At 40.2% G+C, this 20,763-nt stretch overlaps 1 protein-coding gene across 1 annotated transcript in view; it reads right to left on the bottom strand.

The window, feature by feature from the left end:
* Positions 1–1,639: 1,639 nt before the first annotated feature.
* Positions 1,640–20,763, bottom strand: part of LOC136872616 (cytochrome P450 6j1) — a 40,543-nt gene continuing 21,419 nt past the window's right edge. Inside the window, exons 6-9 of the mRNA XM_068225008.1 lie at positions 16,837–16,997; positions 16,348–16,569; positions 13,746–14,006; positions 1,640–2,562 (exon numbers count right to left, since the gene is read on the bottom strand). Coding sequence (XP_068081109.1) covers positions 2,396–2,562; positions 13,746–14,006; positions 16,348–16,569; positions 16,837–16,997 — 811 coding nt within the window. The 3' untranslated portion in view covers positions 1,640–2,395. The remainder of the gene's footprint in view (positions 2,563–13,745; positions 14,007–16,347; positions 16,570–16,836; positions 16,998–20,763) is intronic.

Below are 20,763 nucleotides of genomic sequence, written 5' to 3'. Positions count from 1 at the left end.
GATTCGTATAAGGCAACTATCATATGTTTTGTTAACATCTATCGACTTAGTAGTATTTCTATATTTAGTAGTATTTTTGTACTCAGTACGCGTGCAGAAATGAACTTAATGTTTTCGCTCATAACTATTCACATTTTCCAGGATTGTTTTAAGAAAACTTCCTCTTTTAAGAAGAGCCACTTTCAAAACACTCAGAATTCAGCATTTTCCTTCAAATCGCTCCTTAACCGAACAACATTATTTAAAAAATAAGAATCTACTGACATATTTTCAAACCTTTCTACATATCACTAAATGTAATTAATATCAGGAAACAGTATTATTTTAAGAACTGCTGATTAGAACATTCAAATTATCTTCCAACTCACTGCGAATATTTGCACCATATTTTGGGTAGTCAGGAAACGTCGAACTCATTAATACCATTATGTATATCTACCGCTTATCCCTGTTTCCTGGTACGGGTTTGGGGATGAGGTGAGATGGAAATATATCGCATGATTATACGGTCGAAAGCACTTCCTTACGCCAACCTTAGTTGAGGATTTCAGGAAGGTGAAATGAATGACATTGAGTAAGAAGGCGGAAGGATTCGGCTGTGGCATATGAATAGGGACTGTTTCGCTATTTTCTGGAATTGAAAATGGAAAACTGCAGAAAACCATTCTCAGGACAACCGACGGTGAGATTCGAACACACGTGCGGTCACTCCGTTTGGTACATTAATACTGCATGCTGTATATTTATTCACATACCACTACCATATTTATATATTGCGTTCATTCGAAATTATTTTTCCACAATTCAGGGATACTTGCGCAGATAGCAGACTGATAGCATTTTACGTTTCCCTCTGTCTGAACACGTTTATTCCCATTTCAATAATTTTTACCTGAATGTTAAGAAAAAAGCCTTCGCCGTCAATAGTGGTAAATGTCTGAAGTCCTTGGCGTAAATTTCCACGCATTTGTCAGCCACCAAGGTTTAGCTCCCCTTTAAAATATGGTTAGACTAAGGTCGAATTTACAGACATGTAATAACATACTTGAGGTTCCTGAATGCATGCTTAGTAGCTTTTTACAAATAAAACTGTATTTCGGGTGACCTACTGGATTATTTTATACCTACTCATAAATTCACGAAATGTTTTCCTATGCTGGACCTGAGCCCTCTTGAATTACCTTACTTGCATAAATCCATCACTTGTTAACCACTCTTCGCTTTCCTTTACAGGTGGTTTGCTCATTTCCCTGTTGCTTTTCACTGTTAAGACCAACTGAGCTGCATTGAACGAAGCTACACTAACCTGCAGTAGCACACTAATATACACTCGTGTGAAATCCAGTAGTCCAAACAGGTCCCGCGAAACGTTTCAGGCTTACGTGAACCCAGTGACTGACCCTATGACTAAATCCTTTCACAACACTCTAACACACAAGTTGTGCTCCAAACGTACATACTTGGCACCATCATAGCTCAGCAGATGCTATACTACCACAGGCATGAATGGAACTTCTGTGGAAGCTACATTTTGCTCTGACTTGTACCAAGAGATAGATGCAAAAACACTGCATCAACAATGAAATCACAACGAGCGGAGTTCTTACACTGCATAGTTCCCAATAATTAAAATAAGTCGTTAAACAAGTATATTGAAATATTTATTTAGAGTGTTACAAAGATAAAAAGACAAAATCACATTTTGGTAATTTCTCTGTGAATACGAAACAAACATATTTACACTAGTTTCCATTCATAGTCGAAAAGAGGCCACAAATTTAAATGTTGTAGATGGATTCTAATTTTAATGTTTCATGGATCCCTCCAAAGTCAGCAAAACACCGGTTTCACAACACCAGTTCTGTAGTTCACCAATAAAATTTTATACTGGCATTCTATGAAATTTATATTTTTCAGGTCTGACAGTATATAATTGGATTTAAACAATAATTAGGACTTCTGTGTTAAAATAAATGATCGATATTTTTTATTAGATATCTTGTTCCTCTTACTGTCGTTATCAGTTAATTGGGGTATTCACCTGAAGTGTGTTTCGCTCTTTCTGGCGTCAACCCTGTGTGGGTAACACACATGTTTCTCTTGTAGTTGCAAAGTTTGGTGTGGTGTGGTGTGCTGTGGTGTATGTAGATGAAGGTAACACCCTGACCCCGAGCCATAGGAATTAACCATACACAGTTAAAATCGCCAGCCCGGGCGGGAATTGAATCTGGGACACTCTGAACCGAAGGCCAATATGGTGAGCATTCAACCAAGGATCCGGATTTTAATCGAATCATTAAACAGATTCGGTGTTGACTAAAACATATTATGAAAAGTACTTATGCCAAGAAGGAGAAGTTAGTGTATTTCTAGCTGCGTTGACAAAAGTAGGTAGTCATTGCCTTTTAGCGAAGTTCAACCAAAGTCCACCTTCTGCTGCAGCCAGGATGTAGTTCGGATCTTGGACGATCGTCTTTGGTGTCTTGGGCGATGGCCTGATGTCGTAATTCAACACAACTTGAGCTACCCCAACTTTCACTTGAACTTGGGCAAAACGCATACCTGAAACAAATCAGTGATGGTGGATGTGATTGTTCTTTGGAGGAGGATATCTATTGAGATACTCATCTCTGTTATCCTAATCCTTGGAGATAGGTGAAGAGGCGTGGTCAAACGGAGAATGTCATCGGCAAAGGGAAGTAAAGTCCCTTGAAAGGCGAGATTCCCGAGAACTCGGAAACCTAATACTGACGACACTTTGAAAAAGAATAATAGACAAGGGAGGTTGGACAGGTAAGATGAAAGGGAGAAACCTGGCAAAAGTCAGTGAAAGCATTGTCTGGCCCAGTTAGGAGGAGAAGAGCTCAGCAAAAGGATCATACACAATGGCGTATTCCAGATTCGAAATAATTACTCAATGTGCAAATAAATATACTTAAATCTTAATCCTGACATTTTACCAATTAATTGATATCAGCACTACATCTGGATGTGGTCGGAATACCTAATCTTTAAACAAGAGAAACTAACCAGGAGCGGCAAAATGTTTAATTTATTACTCTCTGAACCGAACGCCGTTACGATGAATGCTAAGCCAAAGGGACGGACGACTTTACAACGTATGGACGTATTTTAAGTTTTGCATAGTTAATTATATATAAATATTCTAGAATTACAAAAGTGGTGGCTGGAGTCACCCAACATAGGATTCACAGAGATTCGCTGTCCGAAGGGATAGCAACCAGCCAAACCAATGTGTTATTCGCAATCGCTGTTTTCGTATTACAGGCTATGTACAGCATCATTAATTCCATGGACATACAAATATTTACCATAATCTTTGTTACTACTGAAATAAACACCAAGAAGGGGTTGTGCTAGATTAACGAACGTTAGTAGGCGTGTTTATATATCTGAAAGATGATGTTCATTCAGATTTCCCGCAAATTGCATTAGCGTGGCGCTAGTAGAGACCCCGTGACTTTTCACATCAGGTTTGCTATAAATACGGGCTGTACTGTGCGAGATTGTTAGTTACTTGTGACATTTGTCGGAGTGGCTGTGAGTGGGTCAGGACTGCCTTTACGACGACGAAGAGGACAGTATCCATAGCTCGCTGCGTTTGAACGAGACCGTACAATGGTGCTACGTGAAGGTGGATTTTCTTTCAGTGCTATTCCAGAACGACTTGGCAGGATTGTCTCCACCGTGCATGCGTGCTGGCAGCAGTGGTCACGAGAAGGTATGCTCGCAAGAAGACCAGGCTCCGGACGTCCCCGTGGCACCACCGAGAGGGAGAACCGCCGTATTCGGCGTAGGGCTGTAGATAGAGAGTTCATTGAACCATACAGGCCTTCACCCAATACAGAGTTCAAATCCATGATAGTTCAAGCAAACAAAACCATATCAAAATTGAAATCATATAGAAATTGAAATCAGATGTCCGACGGTCACACGCTACCGGGAAGCCGTTGGCCCTGTGAGAAAATCTAATCTACTGAACAGGCTATAATAAGTACTGTGCTCCCCTCACGCAGTGACCACCGCCCGGCGAGGCCTGCTCACAGTAACAGTACCAGAAGTAGGTACGTGATGCGTATGGCTGTAGCGCAGCGGACTGCGTCTGCAGCAGCAATTCGAGCGTCACTTGGCATCACAGTGACGTAACGAACTCTTCGAAATCGGTTACTTGAAAGAAAGTTCCGAGCCAGACGGCCTGCTCCGTGCATTTCACTTACCCCAAACCACCGCCGTCTGCGACTTAAGTGGTGTCATACGAGAGCTCATTGGAGGATAGTGTGGAGGTCCGTTGTGTTTTCCGATGAAAGCCAGTTCTGCTTTGGTGCCAGTGATGGCCGTGTGCTGGTTAGGAGGAGGCCAGGTGAGCGCCTGCATTCCACCTGTCTGCGGCGTCGACACAGTGGACCTACACCGGGAGTTCTGGTCTGGGGAGCAATTTCCTACGACAACGGGAGCACTCTCGTGGTTATCCCACGCACCCTGTCTGCAGATGTGTACGTCCGTCTGGTGATTAGACCTGTTGTGCTGCCATTCATGAACAGCATTCCAGGGGTGTTTTCCAACGGACAACGCACGCCACCATGCTGCTGTTGTAACCCAACGTGCTCTACTGAGGGTCGTAATGTTGCCTTGGCCTGCTCGATCCCCCGATCTGTCCCCAATCGAGCACGTATGGGGCATCATAGGACGACAACTCCAGCGTCATCCACAACCGGCATTAACCGTCCTTGTATTGACAGAACAAGTTCAACAGGCATGGAACTCCACCCAATAAGCTGACATCCGGCACCTGGACGACACAATGCATGTTGCCTGCCTGCATTCAACAGTCAGGAGATTACATCGGTTATTAATGGACCAGCATGGCACATTTTCGAAGGCTTTTCTCGCGCTGATATTAACCTGTAGTCTTGTACCTTTAATCAATTAAATATGTTACCTCGAGAAATATATTGCCAAAATTTCCGTATTCTACATTACTTATTTCATGGTGTTTAGGTTTTTTCTGCCAGTGTAATATTAAATATTCATTAGTTATGCAAAACGGACTGCTAGTCCGCTATTTATTTTAGTAACAGTGACCCGTAACATTGCTCCGGATACACTGCCATCTACAGCCTTATTGTACAAGTTTCCAACATTCCTGTATGCCACGTGTCGGCAAACGAGAGCGCGCTGCTGTCACACAGAACGCGCACGCCCGTATAAAGAATGTCGTCTTTAATGAATGGACAAGTAGATTGAAAAACAGATATAAAGACAACAAATCTTTCCCCATTAGAGTAAGTGTTGAAAATGATCTCCATCAGCCTTCAAGCAAGCGCTGTAGCGTGTAATTATATACCGCTTCACTGTCTGCCATTCAGCCTCACGAATTTTAAAAATTTCTGTGCGAATTGCATTTTTCAGTTGTTCTATGGCGCGGGAATTACTTCTATACACTTTATATTTCAACATACCCCATAAATAGAAAACGGAAGTCGTTAAATTAGAAGAACGAGTAGACCATAAACCTGCACTATCTATGCACGTTCAGAATTAATAGTGCCCTACAATCCTTTTTGCACTAATAGCACATCTTGGATTTTCATCTGACCATTACCAGTTATTTTGCGAATTTGCACGTCCATGCACATGAAACCACGCCTCATCAAAAAACAATACTAATACTAATTTCAATTCACCACTGTTGTCTGACAAAGAAACGAATTGCAATGTTTCATTACGACTGGGTCTCTTGGGCTTAAAGTTTGCGTTTATGTGCCTTTAAATTTCAGTTTTCTTGCCACCCGTCGTGCAGAAGAATGTGAAATCTCACTTTTCGGAGCCAGTTTCCTTGAAGATTTTCAGGGAGATAGATTGTCTTTCACAAAATATCCTGCATTTTTGGTCATTTGAGACAGTTGGTTATTTAACTCTTCTGTTTTTGTTTACCACTGAACCCCTCAATTTTGAGTTTATACACAATTTTATTAATTCCGTAACGCGTTGGTACTCGTGCTCTAGGAAATTGTTTTCAGAATTTTCTTGCCACTCTCCGAGTAAATTCGTACTTTAACCATCTACAGCAGACAAAAATAAACTGTTCAGACCTTAAGTCAGAAGCAACGGAACACTCTAAACCGATCAATTACTAGTGTATAAGAAGCAATCATACTGTACGTAGTACTGAAACTTTTTGCAGACTAGGTGAGTCAGTGACTTCACCGGACGAACCTTATGCGTCAGGCGGCCATTGCATCTTCCACTCGCTCAGATAATATTATTCCTGTATTATTAGTATTAATAAAAGCGTGTATTCCCATTATTGTGTCTGTGCTTAATTCCTTTAATTCCTTTGGTTCGATGATTGTGTTCTCAAATATATTGTACGTCTTCAAGGCTAGGGTCTGACATGTACTGATTGTATGGGTAGGTTCTATCTCTTTCCTGAATTGACTCCAGTCTAGGTGGTTCTTCAGAATTCCCATTTTATTTAAATGCTCCTTTAATGGCGCGTTTTGTGAGGAGTACTAACACAAATCCTAACGGATTCTACTGCACGTAAGTTCCAGTGGGTTTCTTACACAGTCCTTTGATGAAGAGTTTCCCATGTTTAATGTTTGTTTCGTTTTCCACTTTTGTGGCGTTCGCCCCTGGATCAGCTCCTAATGGTACCTAATGGTACATTTAGGTATTCCAAGAGATGGTTCTAGTCCTATCAAGCATTATGCTGATTCTTGTCTAGCAAGTTCATCAGCTATTTCATGTCCCCCAGCTCCTCCGTGCCACGGTATTCATATAATTGTGTTCTCGAAGGTTCGACAGTGCGAATAAAACATTTTTGAAGAACTGATTGAAGAAATAAACAAAATGAAAGGATTATATGTGGAAGATGGAATGATATTGTTAGGGGATTGGAATGCAAGAGTGAGTAATAGGGTACCCGATTATGGGAGAGAGGATAATGAAGTGAGTGAGTACAGAAGAAATAGTAAAGACAAAGATATAAATAGCTATGGGGTAAGATTATTAGAGTTATGTGCTATAGAAAAATTATATATTTGAAATGGATGGATGAAGGGAGATAGTAATGGTGAACTGACGTTCATCACATCGAAGGGCGGGAGTGTAGTAGATATAGGAGTTAGCACGGAAATAGCTCTAAAGAAGATAATAAGTTTTGAGGTGACAGAATGTGTGATAACAGAACATATGCCCATCAAGATAAAATTAAGAGGGGAGTATGAAGGAGTGAAGAGAAGGGTAGGAAAAAGAGACAGGTATAAGGAGGGATGGAAGTCCATTTGGAATGATACTACGATCGAGAGATTGAGAACAGAGTTAAAAGAGAGTGAAGAAAGTATAAGTGTTGAAAGTGAAAGGATGTTGGAAGGAGGGGATGTGGATGAAGTTTTAAAACTAATAGAACGCCCAGTATGGAACGTGGGTAAGAAAGTGAGAATAAGGGAAGAGATAGACAGAAACATAGGCACGGGGTGGTTTGATGAAGAGTGTAAGAGGAAACGAGTGGTTGTAATGACAGCTCTAGCGGACTTCAAGAAAGGAGGGGAACAAGGGAAAAGAGAGGAATATTGTAAATTAAGAAGAGATTACCAGAAGTTACTAAATGAGAAAAAAAAGTGCTGGAAAGAGGCGGAAGCTGAGAGAGTGAACAGGTATTGTAAAGAGAAAAGATTTGATAGGGTTTGGGAAACTATAAATAAGATAAAGAGAACTAGATCGACAGGGGGAGGAACAATGATAACAGAAAATGAGTGGATAGGATATTTTGCAGAGCTTTTGGGTGGGAGGGGAGAAGGTCAGGGGGGTATGGAAAAGACGTATATTGTAAAGGAAGTACAAACAGGAGTACAGTTACTAGATGAGGACATAACAAGTCAGGAAATAGTTAGGGTGTTACGTAAAGTAAAAACCAAAACGGCGGGTGGGGCAAATGGTATTACTAACAGGATATGGAAGGAAGTAGGAGCAAATGAAGTAATGTTGAAAGTGATGGTGAAATTTTTTAACAAGATATGGGAAACGAATAAATTCCCTAGCGAGTGGAGAAAAGGAGTACTTTGTCCTATATATAAGAACAAAGGAAGTCGAAGTGATCCAAACAACTATAGAGGAATAACACTCCTGGACTAGCTGTCGAAGGTATATACAGGAATTTTAGCTAACAGGATTATAAATTGGGCAGAGAAATATGGAAGGATTTCGGACTATCAAAATGGATTTCGAAAAGAGAAAAATACTGTGGATAATATATGGATTTTGGATACTTTAATTACGAAGTATGTGAAAATAGCAGGGAAGAGATTATATGTAGCAGCAATAGATTTAGAGAAAGCCTTCGATGCAGTGAATAGAGAGGCGTTATTTACCAGATTAAGAGAGGTTGGGTTATCGGAAAAAATGAGGCTGGCAATAGAAGGAATATATGAGAAAGTATTGGTGATGATTAAACTAAAAGGGGGTGGGTTGATTAAGTGTATGGAATCGAAAAGGGGTGTGAGGCAGGGTTGTAAGCTATCACCGATATTATTTCTACTGTTTATAAATAATATATTGGATAGACATGGAGGCGAGAGATGGCAATGCCCTTGGATTGGGAAGAGGGAGATACCGGGGCTGCTATTTGCAGACGATTTATTGATCTTGGCATTAACAGCAAAGGGGTTGCAAGAAGGGCTAAATGAGGTAGTGGAATATACTAGAAGATGGGCACTCAAGATAAATGTACTGAAGACGCAGATAATGATATGTAGGAAGAGGAAAGCCAAAAAAGAAAAGAAATTCTGGACAGTCGAGCAGCAAGAAATCAGACCAGTTAAAAAATGGAGTACTTAGGAGTTATAATTAGTAGTAACGGCACGTGGGAAAATCAGATCAGTAGAGCCAGATATAAATGGAGGGGAGCACTGGCAGAAGTGGGGATATTAGAAAATAAATTTCCGGATATAAAGTACAAAATACAGAGATTAGTGTTCCAATCAATGGTCAAAGGAAAAATGTTATATGGGGTAGAAATATGGGGATTAGAGGAAAATAGAAAAGAACTAAACCAGGTGGTGGCGAAATTTAGTAAGATTATTATGGGAGTCCCAAACTGTACTGCAAATGTGGGGGCTAGGTTAGTATGTAAAGAATCGATAGACACTACTATAGCCAAGAGGGTGATGAAGTATTGGATGAGATTGGAAGAAGGGAAGGGAGAGGATTTAGTACAAGACACATATAGATTCCAGAAAAATATGGAGAATGAGAGGTATTGGGTAAATAAGTGCAAAAAAATCAATTACGAAAACTGGGGTTAGGAGATATAGGATATGAGAGGTGGAGAGAGAAGAAAGAATGGGTATGGAGAAGGGTTATAAGGAGAGTTGCCGATATAGAGAGACAGAGTTTAATAATGGAATGTAGAGAAAGAGCCTCACTATCAGTATTAAACAAATTGTTAGAAATCATGAACCCGAAAATCGAAGTTAAGGACCGGAAGGGCAGAAGAGGTCTATACTGGTGGATGTTTGGAATTCCTAGAAACAGAGGGTGGATAGGTACAGAAAATGCGGGTAGATGTATTCTGTGTGGAGAAAGATGGTCGGACCTACATATATTCATCGAATGTAGGGAGTTAGAAGAGTTGAAAAAGAAAGCGTTGAGTCAAAAAGAGATAGAAAAAGTAGAAAAAATTGAAAAGATGACGGTATGGCTGGCCAGAGAATGGGGAAGAGGAACAAATATTTCTAAATATTTAAATATGGTTAGAATGAGATTTATAAAGAAATTAAGAGAATAAGGGGTAAAAGAGGGTTACTGAGGAAGGAGAGGAAGGAGGTAGACGAAACTGCTAGGTTATATAAAAATTTATGACAATAAGAGGAGTTCGGAGTACAATCTGATAAGATTGTATGATGAAAATAAGATTTGTATATATTTGGAGGGGATTGCATATGTGAGTGAACGGAGGTGGTTGTTAATGTTAGAAAAAAAGGGATAATAAAGTAACGAGGGCTGTGGGTAAGAGGTACTGTTGGACTGTTTAGAAACGGAAATAAGCGAAAGAAAGAGAAGGAATAACGGAAAGTCAGGTTTGATTGTTGGCAATTCAATGGTTTAAGATGTAAGTTCAAAAAAAAATTTAGAGAGTAGTTTTTAGTTTTAGTCTAAGAGTCGTAAGAAGAGGAAAGAAATGTAAGGAATAAGGAGCTAGAGAATTGACAACAAATACATTTGTAAACAGTGTTTGAATATTAACGATAGGGTTAGTGGACAAGAAAAGGTGTTTGGATAACATAATAGTAGATAATTTTAAACATTGGTTTAAAATTTTAATAAGTAATGAGTGGCCGTGAGGAAGAGGAACTGTTGGACTGTTTAGAGATGGAAAGGATTGATAAGTGATGTGAGGAACAAGGAAAAGACAGATCTGATTTGTGGCAATTCGGTGGTTTAATATGTAAGTTCAACTATTTAAAAAATGCAATTAGGAAGTAGCTTTAGTCTAAAAGACGCTATAATAAGAAAGAAAAGCGATGAACAAGGAACTGGAAATTGTCAACAAGTACGTTTGTATATAGTGTATAAATATTAACTATACGGTATAGTGGATGATTATCTGTAACAGTTAGCGAATAAGTATTATAAGAGAGATGGACAGAGGCAAGGAAGAGTAAGAGGGGAAGATTGGGGATGGAAGGGGGGGAGGGGTATAAGAGACAGACGGGTCGGATGGTACAGTCCCATCCCTAGGTGTAAGAGGAAACATGTCCGCTCACAGAATAACTAGTGAATCAAGATGGTGGCAGGAATGAAGTAAGATGACACGATTATAGGCGGAGCAGTAGATAAATGCGTGACGGATCGTATGATGGACCGGCAACCGCCTCTACGATTCGCCACGTAAAATGAGGAGAGAAGTACGAGTTATAGGTGGGGGTAATATCTAACCCGGGAGGAGTGGCTGATGGCGGTCTGGGTGGGATGGGTCTCTCCTCACAGGGAATGCCGCGTGCAGCCATTCTTTTTCTTTATGTTTAGTTAGCTGTAGAGAGTAGATATGGGTTAGTACATTAGAATTAAGGTAGGAGATGCCCTAACATGCGGAGGTGTTCCTCGCATACCAGAGGCATCTCAATAGATTTAGACAAGTTGGTGCAGTGCTAGGCTGGATTCCGCCGGCATGGACACCACTAAATAAGTAGAGTAGTTAGTAAATTGTTTTGTTTGGTTTATATTATTTTGTGTGGTTTTTTGGGTTCAAAGTTAATAGTTTTAGTGTAGATAGTTAGAGCTTTACATTATATATAATAGTATGTTAGTTTATATTGCTTTGTTTGGTTTATATTGTTTTGATGGGTTTTTTTGGGTTCATGTGTATTTTATGTTCTTTATTGCCTGTAACCGATGGTGCAAACTAGGGTGGCAATAAAGAGTTATCTTATCTTATCCTCCGTGCCACGGTATTCACATAATTGTCTTCTCGAAGGTTCGACAGTGTACTGAGCCATTCTTCAACCAGTAAGTAATTCGAGTACGCTTTCTATTGGAATGTTCCATGGAAAGATACTACATCATACATTTGTGTGTTAATGTCTAATTGACTGTATTGTAGATGCAATGTTAAACTAGCAGTAAGTCATTGTAACGCTCAATCTACTGCAAATCGTAGTGTTAAAGTACTGTAAATATCAAAATTTTCTGTGAATTTGTATGTGATTGTGTTTATTACGTTACTTTACATGTAAATGGATATTTTGGATTATTTCCCGTATATTACTTCTGGATTCTCATGTGATTTATTTTAATTAAGTTACGGTACTCGTAATTTTTATTTATAAGGTAATTTTTATTCTTGTTTCAATTACTCCTTTTCTTATTCCTCTTCTGCCGGGCTGAGTGGCTCAGACGGTTGAGGCGCTGACCTTCTGGCCCCAACTTGGCAGATTCAGTCCGGTGGTATTTGAAGGTGCTCAAATACGTCAGCCTCGTGTCGGTAGATTTACTGGCACGTAAAAGAACTCCTGGGGGACAAATTTCCGGCACCTCGGCGTCTCCGAAAACCGTAAAAGTAGTTAGTGGGAGGTAAAGCAAATAGCATTACTAATTATTATTATTCCTCTTCTTTCGTTATAATGGCATTTATTGTTTTGATGTAACTTATTGTAACATCTTGTTTCCATGTAATTGTTTGTTATACTGTCATTGTTGTTGTTTTTGTTGTTTTGTTGTTGTTGCTGCTATGCAACATTGTTTCATTTAGATTTCGTTGCTATACTTCTGTAAGGAGAGGTGTCTCCCGTACTAGCTCTTCAGTACTTCCTTGATAAGGGAGTGTGGACCGGTGTTGACTCAGCCTTGTTATGAAAATAATGTGACTGGGTATCGAAAAGACCTGACTAGTATAAGTGACATTCACCAATGTCTCAATTAATGCAACCGTTATTATTTCGCTTTTACCATCATAAAGGTATTTAGTTCCTTTCAAAGTACCGACCCAATCTGGGTTACTTAATAAATACAGTCACTTAATAAAACATACTGATGAAGGAATATTTCTTCAATAATATTACCGACATGAGTTCAATATGTTTCAACATACTGTATTTAGCGGCAAATATCACATCCCAATTCGTACGGCTACATTTTTTTATTGAACCGGCATATGTAGTAGTTTCACGGCATGAGAAGTGTAAATTCTCTAGGAGACTGCAATAATGAAGTCTGTGTAGAAGAAAAGAAAAAACCCAGAGGGATATGATTAGACGCTTGTACCTATATTTCAACGTAGGTGTAAAATGGCCACGCTGTTTTCGAGAAAAGATGAGGAAGTACTTAGACTTAACGCTCAATGAATCTTCTACGTGGGTACATGTGATAGCCATTCCAACTGTTTCGACTCATGGATTTTTGATTGACCCTACCGTGAGAACTATGGCTTCTAAAAGCAAACCAGCGGAAGTTCTAAATAAAACTGCGAAGCCTACCGACCCACAACTCCATAAAATAAGAAAATATAACATTTATAGAAGAAGTAGGTCTAATAGCTGGAGCTAGAGGCTAGATTGATAAGTTTATAAACATGATAATCTTGGCAGCTTTAAAGGGGCCAATTGCTATTCTGAGGATTAATTGTATAGCCTAACACTTATGATTTACATGCGGAAAAACAACTTCCCTTTCTCCTTTCCGTTCTTTGTTAGGTTTACGTCTTACCGACACGGCGAGGCCTTATTGCTACGATGGAATAGAGAAGAGCTGAGTGCAAAAGAAGCGACCGTAACTTTCATTAAAGTCCCAGTATTTTCCTGCTGTGAGAACACGGAAAAACATTTTTTGAGCTGCCGACCGTGGGGTTTGAATCCACTGCTAGTGAATGCAAGCTTACACCTACGTGACACTAATCGCGTAGTCAACTAGCTCGGCGACCTTTCCCTTCTAAAAACATATCCCTCTCTAATCATCTTGATTAGAACACGCAGATGTTCAGAATGCTTTGTCTATTGGCCAGCCTCTACTTGCAGAAAGATGAATGGGGCTACTTTACAGAGAGAGGGAGACTCGTCGCTTATAGTAACATAGATTGCCTTTGAGTTGAAGTATTTATATGAGCTGCAGATTACGCGAACCATACTAACGTGTTTATGATTCACTTAGAAATGTTTAAGCAATTCGTTAATTTTGCTGATAGTTATAACATGTTTCGAAAGTAATTCCTAGTGTAAGGTTTTAATTACCTATGCAAACTCGAGGTCCTTCACCGAAAGGTATATACGTGTATTTTGGAATAGATTCCTTCTTTTCTTCTGAAAATCTCTCTGGATCAAATCTGTCCGGTTCTGGGAAATACTTCGGGTCGTTTTGTATGGCATGTATGGGAATAAGAATCAATGTTCCCGGTTCCACCTGCATAGTACCACCAGACTTCTTGGGTAACTCACACCGCTTCGTGCACAATTTCTCCATTGTCATCAGCGGTGGGTGCATGCGCAGAGTCTCTGAAACAAGAAAATAGGCCAATGTTGATAATTTTTTTTAAAAATGAGTCTTATAAATATGATCCTCTTTTCAGGCTAAATAATAAATTAGCTTTCTATAACTTTTATGACTATCCTTGAACTTCACACTAATTAATTAATTATCCCTTTTTATACTACTAATAATAGTGCGGACACACTAATTATGCAATGTTGCACACTTTTGACAGTAGTTATATCTCTATATTTTATCCGAGAAGAGAAATAGACTGATGGTCGTGAATCCGATATCACGGACTAATACATTCCTACCGGGCGAGTTGGTCGTGTGGTTAGAGGCGCACGGCTGTGAGCTTGCATCCGGGAGATAGTGGGTTCGAATCCCACTGTCGGCAGCCCTGAAGATGGTTTTCCGTGGTTTCCCATTTTCACACCAGGCAAATGCTCGGACTGTACGTTAATTAAGGCCACGGCCGGTTTCTCCCTTCTCCTAGGCTTTTCCTATTCCATCGTCGCCATAAGACCTATCTGTGTCGGTGCGACGCAACGCCACTAGCAAAGAAAAAAGATACATTCCTTCTAGATTTGAACAACTTCCCAAGCTTGTAAGTCGCGTTCTCATACACCCCTCTGCGGATCAGTGCTAGAACGTAAGTCTCCGGGTCCCAAGAACTCGGGTTCAAACCTGGCAAAGGTAGTCGGATTTTTGAAGGACGAAATACAAGTTATTTCGGCACTTTTTGTCGTACGATGTCTGCAGCAAAAGGGCCTCAGGTGACGCAACTGGTATTTGCCCGACAATATTCATTAAAATCTCAAGCAGTGATCGTCAAAGCGAGATTCGTGTTACTCTCCCACCTGGCAGAGTCAAATGGAACGTACAAATTGACGCGCAGGAAACCTAAGTAGCGTAAATTAAAATTCCTGCACACGGTAACAGAGGTCTAAAAGAATAACATATTAATATGCAGTTCTTATTCAATTCAGTTAGATTTATGAGTGTTAGGAATTCTTCGTCTTGAATAATGACGATGGTGGTGGTGGTGGTGGTGGTGGTGGTGGTGATGATGATGCTGGAGGTCAGTACCCCTGAATTTCTTATCTTATTCCCTCCGAGATCAGTATCGTCATTCTTCCAGAGGTCATGATTCATTAGAAGGTTAAACATCCAGTGCTGGTGTCATGACTTACAATTAACATACATTCATGAACGAGGAGGGAAAATAAATCACACGAAATTTCGTAGCTTCTCCTTTTCAAATAGTCCCCAATAGTATAGTCGGCTTCATCTAGCATTGGTTCCTACAACAATCCACCATGTGGACACGATCTTCTATATGGTCTGACACCGTGGTTAGAATGCTGGCCGGTAGGGTAGAAGAGGTTGTAGTAGGCTATACAATTTCTAAACACTAGCTTGCGGGCCAAAAGCCTGGATTCAATGACAAACCTCCCCGTGGTGCTCATATGGAGTGAGGACATATGCCGCTGCTAATGGTGATATGTCCGTCGGATGGGGACGTAAAGCCTTGAGCAGACCTTACGGTGCTATTCGACAAGTGTAGACTACGTGCCGGCACCGGGTTTCACCCTCTCCCTATCATGTATCACGTCATTCATTTCAAAGCATTAAGTCCTCTGAAGTGGATGATGTCTCTAAGGGCATCCGGTGGTAAAAAGTCGCTACGAGGATTCATCTCGCTTCATATCTGACCCCGAAGAGAGACGGATTAAGGATTGGACATACATACTGTACATCTAAAGTTGGTTCCTAAGGTAGGAACCTTACCATTTTTCCACTATTACTGCTGAAGTTAATTATTTATCATTATTTTATAATTTCGGATTGCTTTCTGTGTACAGTGAAGAGACTCCGCTTGCCAGTGCAAGTTTAGCAGTTACGTTGGTAGCGTTCTTCCTTGATTTGCGAATAACTTAACTATTACCAACGTTCATTTTGCTGCATCGTGAAAGTTAAAATCCGCTCTTATCTGAGGGTAACTGATTAACATATTATTATTTAAAACTGTAGGGCTATTAGTGAAATATCAATTCAGTCGAAAAGTTACATGCATGAATAATGTTTTTGATAACCCAGTTGGAGTAGGATTACATCTCAAGTTTCATTGAAAACGTACTCAGGTAAGTGAGCCTTCATTATTGCTACTTGCATTGAGATAATGTTTCATTTGAAAATATTGGTGATTTTCATAAGTAACTATTAAAGTTTTTTTACAGGACTGTTACTACACTTTGCGAGGAATATGCTCAGTCCTGGCAGTCCTTAAAGTATGAAATTAATAATAATATTATTTTTTTACCTACAGATGAACAAATGACTGGAATCTGCAAAGAAAATTACCTGAAAAAACCATGTTGAGATACGGCAGTGAGTGAATAATATCATAGGTAAGCTTTCCGTCATTTTTTTCCACAGCTTCCGTTAACTCTTGTCGTAACTTTTCCTGAGCGTCAGGATTCATGGCCAGTTCGTAGAGGAGGAAACTCATTGTTACCGAGGACGTCTCAAAGCCTTCTACTATAAAAGTGACTGCGTGTGCTGTGAGATCCTCATCTGAATAGCCTGAAACAAATTAAAAATGATCGGTATTAGATTTAGAAAGATCTAATGCCTATCAATGCTAAGACGTTATTTATTTATTTATTTATTTATTTATTTATTTATTTATTTATTTATTTATGTAATCTATATATTTATTTATTTTATATATGAAAGGCCCCAAATGACAAAACTTACTTTATTTGACATAAGCGTAGTATACAAGTGGAACACACGACAACATCAGTTAAGGTTAATTCCTCTCAAGACATAGCTGGTAAGTATTCTCACCTACACCATCGGCTTTCTCTTGAAGTGCAGCTTGTGTCTTCTGTTTGATCTGCATCAACACCTGGAGGAAGTCATTACGTGTCTCTTTTTTGTTCTCTCGGTATGTCACTACCTCACTGACGATTCTCCGATAGAAATCAGCAACTTCAGTTGGCATAATCCTGTCAAAATGGTTCAACTGTCTTATTGTTGTATCTTCATTCATCTAAAGCCAAGACTTTTAAAATATGGCATTGTTAAACAACATACATTTGTACCTGACAATATCGATCACAAGTTAAATAATTGATACCTTTATATACATGCGAATCAATTTCTCGCTCTATATTAATTAGGGGAGTTATAATCACAAATGTATTGAATTTACTTGAAGTTACTTAATGCGTGGTTATTTTACTGTTCATAATATATGGATTATTCATAATTATAATAAATAATTGTATCATAAAGGATGGATCCGTGGTTCAAGCAGCCTACAGCAGAATTTGACGATGATGATGATGATGATGCTTGTTGTACAAAGGGGCCTACCATCTAGGCCATCAGCCCTATACCATAAGTAGCCTATTGGGACAACTGTAGTCGGGCATACTGCTAAACACTTAGGGATGAGGTTTCAAGTAGCGAAAAAATTTATATTTTCCTCCTCCAAGCGCCTTCACGGCCTAGCTTTGCTTTGCTTTGGTACTGTGAAAGGCAGCCCAAGGAATTCAAGATGACTAAAAAAGAGAAAAGATCGAAATTCTATTTGCTGATAAAATTGTTATTTGAGAAATAGACGACAGCATGGTGTCATAAGTGAGAGTTTATAAGAAATAATAATAATAATAATAATAATAATAATAATAATAATAATAATAATAATAATAATAATAATAATAATAATAATAATAATAATAATAATAATAATGCTACTTGCTTTACGTCCCACTAACTACTTTTACGGTTTTCGGAGACGCCGAGTTGCCGGAATTTTGTCCCGCAGGAGTTCTTTTACGTGCCAGTAAATCTACCGACAGGAGGCTGACATATTTGAGCACCTTCAAATATCACCGGACTGAGCCAGGATCGAACCTGCCAAGTTGGGGTCAGAAGGCCAGCGCCTCAAACGTCTGAACCACTCAGCCCGGCTATAAGAAATAAGAATCCTTGTGGAGAAAAGTAAGACCATTGCTAAGTAAGAGAAGAGGGGGTCAACAATAGAGATTGAGTTGTGAGGAGTTTCAAGTACTCACACTCAGAAAGCAGATTAAAGGAGAAATCAGGACTTGATATTCGAATCCGCTGGAGCATATAATATTCAGGAATTTTCTGTCAAGAAGTTTGCAAGTACTATGAAACAAAGGTAGAACAAACGGATGTTAACGAAGTAACGTATCTACAGAGCGTTCAGAACCTAGCGCCACGCACACTACGCCACCTGGCGGACAATGATAGGCTTACATACAGTCACTCACGGCCAACTTGATGCATCCCTCTAGCTAGCTGGAGCGCAGTGAGGGATCCAGTCGGCCGTGAGTCACTGTAGCTACTCTGGGCTCGGCCTGGCGTCTAGCGGCTGACCAACAAGGCAAGCGGTCTCAAGGCCAAGATGTATCACGCTATCTGTTAGTAACAGTGTTGAATGGGGTTATATTATTGCGGCCGACTGGATCCCTCGCTACGCTCCTTTTGTGATATTATGAACGTGTCAGGCATGTGACAGCAGCGATGCGACTGGCCAGAAAGCAGTGAATATTTCTCGCTGAGACGTATATTTTAAAGAATTCGTATGTAACATGTTCGCGTAAATTTTATCATTCGGAGGCTCTTTGAGGCTCTCTCCGAGGAAAGATTTCGAGATATCCGAGTGAGAATGGAATTGAGTCCGGCAAAATCAGTCTTGTGGCTCTCCCAAGAATGTGGCTTTTCTATAGGTTTTGACTGCAAAGGACTTAAAACGATCAAGTTTCACCCGTACAAAATATCCAAACCAAACCAAACCCCATGGCACTACAGCCCTTGAAGGGCCTTGGCCTGCCAAGCGACCGCTGCTCAGCACGAAGGCCTTCAGGTTACGAGGTGTCGTGTGGGCAGCGCGACGAATCCTCTCGGCCGTTTTTCTTGGCATATATTAAATCGTATTACAAACCCGGATGAACCGTTTAAGTTTAGCAGGTCTGTTTTGCAGTCCGTACAGGATTGAACTGTGACGTTTTTCGACTTTCATCTTAAGCAGAAAGTGTATAAGTTAGGAACAACCCGCGTTCTTTTCGGATTCCCGAGGAAAACATCTCATACTTCTCTTTAAGAGTGATGAAGCTTGGTATCATCTGACTGGTTATGTGAACGGTCGGAACAGTCGGTAATCGAACAGTGAAAATTATCACGCAGTTCACAAAGTTCCGTCACAAGACGAAAAAGTCGAGGTATGGTGCGCGAATAGTGCAAAAAGAAAAATGGGTCTTATATTTTTTCAAAGCACAACAAATTCGGAGCGATGTAAGAAATAGTTTTGAGACCATTCGCTCAAATGCTCATTGAAGAAGAAGAACAACAGCACGCTTGCGTCCAACAGGACTGTACGACAGCTCACACACAAACATAGTCCTTGTAAACTGTTCGTGAATTTTCGATCAACGGGTAAATTACCTACGGATTTTGGCCCTATCGTTTCCCCGACTTAACGATTTGTGACTGTTATCTTTGGAGTAACCTGAAACAGAAAGTCAATAGGAACAACCAGTGTACTCTTCGAGATCTCGAGGATGAGACCACAAACCTTATACGGAGTACAACCGAAGATGAACTGCAGTGCGTGTTTCAGAACGTTCTGCGCCGCTGCAACTTGTGCCTGGAAAAATATGGTGCTCGCCTTGTCCGCCAGGCGACGGAGGCTCGTCCTACCGGAGCATGCGTTGCACTAGGTCCTGAACGCCCGATGTGAGTAGATCTGATAAGGCTGATGACGGGAATGAGGAAAAATTTAATACAGACAATGTAAGTGAAATTTCTGAGAGTTATGTTTCAGAAGGAATGTGAAAAGGGTGAAACTAAAATTACTTTAAATAGTTGGCAAGACCTTTGGAGCGACTGAAATTACAATTGCTTGTGGAGTCATTTCAAATAAAGTTACTTATTTTAAAATCACGTATAAAATTAAAAGAAACTGTTGACCTATGAAACTTTTTTTTTACTAGTTGTTTTACGTCGCACCGACGCAGATAGGTCTTATGGCGACGGTGGGACAGGGAAGGGCTAGGAGTGGGAAGGAAGCGGCCGTGGCCTTAATTAAGGTACAACCCCAGCATTTGCCTGGCGTGAAAATGGGAAACCACGGAAAACCATTTTCAGGGCTGCTGACAGTGGGGTTCGAACCTACTATCTCCCGAATACTGGATACTGGCCGCACTTAAGCGACTGCAGCTATCGAGCTCGGTACCTATGAAACTAGATAGTTACGGAACAAAATTTAGTTCCTATTTTCGATGCTTATTCATCCTGATCACTTTTCTCGTTCTTATGATCAAGAAGCTACTTGATAATCTATGTTAGTATAATGTTTGTAGCAAAGCCAGCAAGCTTTAGTTTTACGATAACGTTGGCGCCGTGATCAGAGGAACCTCCAGTTTCTGTTGCATAATCTGATCCATCAGGATGTGCTTTTTCATTTCAAAAGTCCTATCAGCACTGACCGGTATTCGAACTGTAGTCAACTGGCGAGAATTTGGCAACACTGTCACATCACGTCGCTGTTACTCTGACATGCCAGAAGTCAAGGGATGGCGGAATGTGTCTTAAAAATTAAGTGTCTGTATCACTACAAGGAGGCTTTGCTCTTGTAAGACGATGTTCGTTATCCGAGTTTGAACGGAGCACGAGCCACAGTGCCATACGGAAGTAATGTTCATTGCCTGAAGTTGTGGAGATATTACATATTTCTCGATC

The sequence above is a fragment of the Anabrus simplex genome, chromosome 1, assembly GCF_040414725.1.
Source record: "Anabrus simplex isolate iqAnaSimp1 chromosome 1, ASM4041472v1, whole genome shotgun sequence".
Taxonomy (NCBI): domain Eukaryota; kingdom Metazoa; phylum Arthropoda; class Insecta; order Orthoptera; family Tettigoniidae; genus Anabrus; species Anabrus simplex.
The sequence above is the reverse complement of the archived record's forward strand: the minus strand, read 5'-3'. Positions and strand labels throughout refer to the sequence as shown.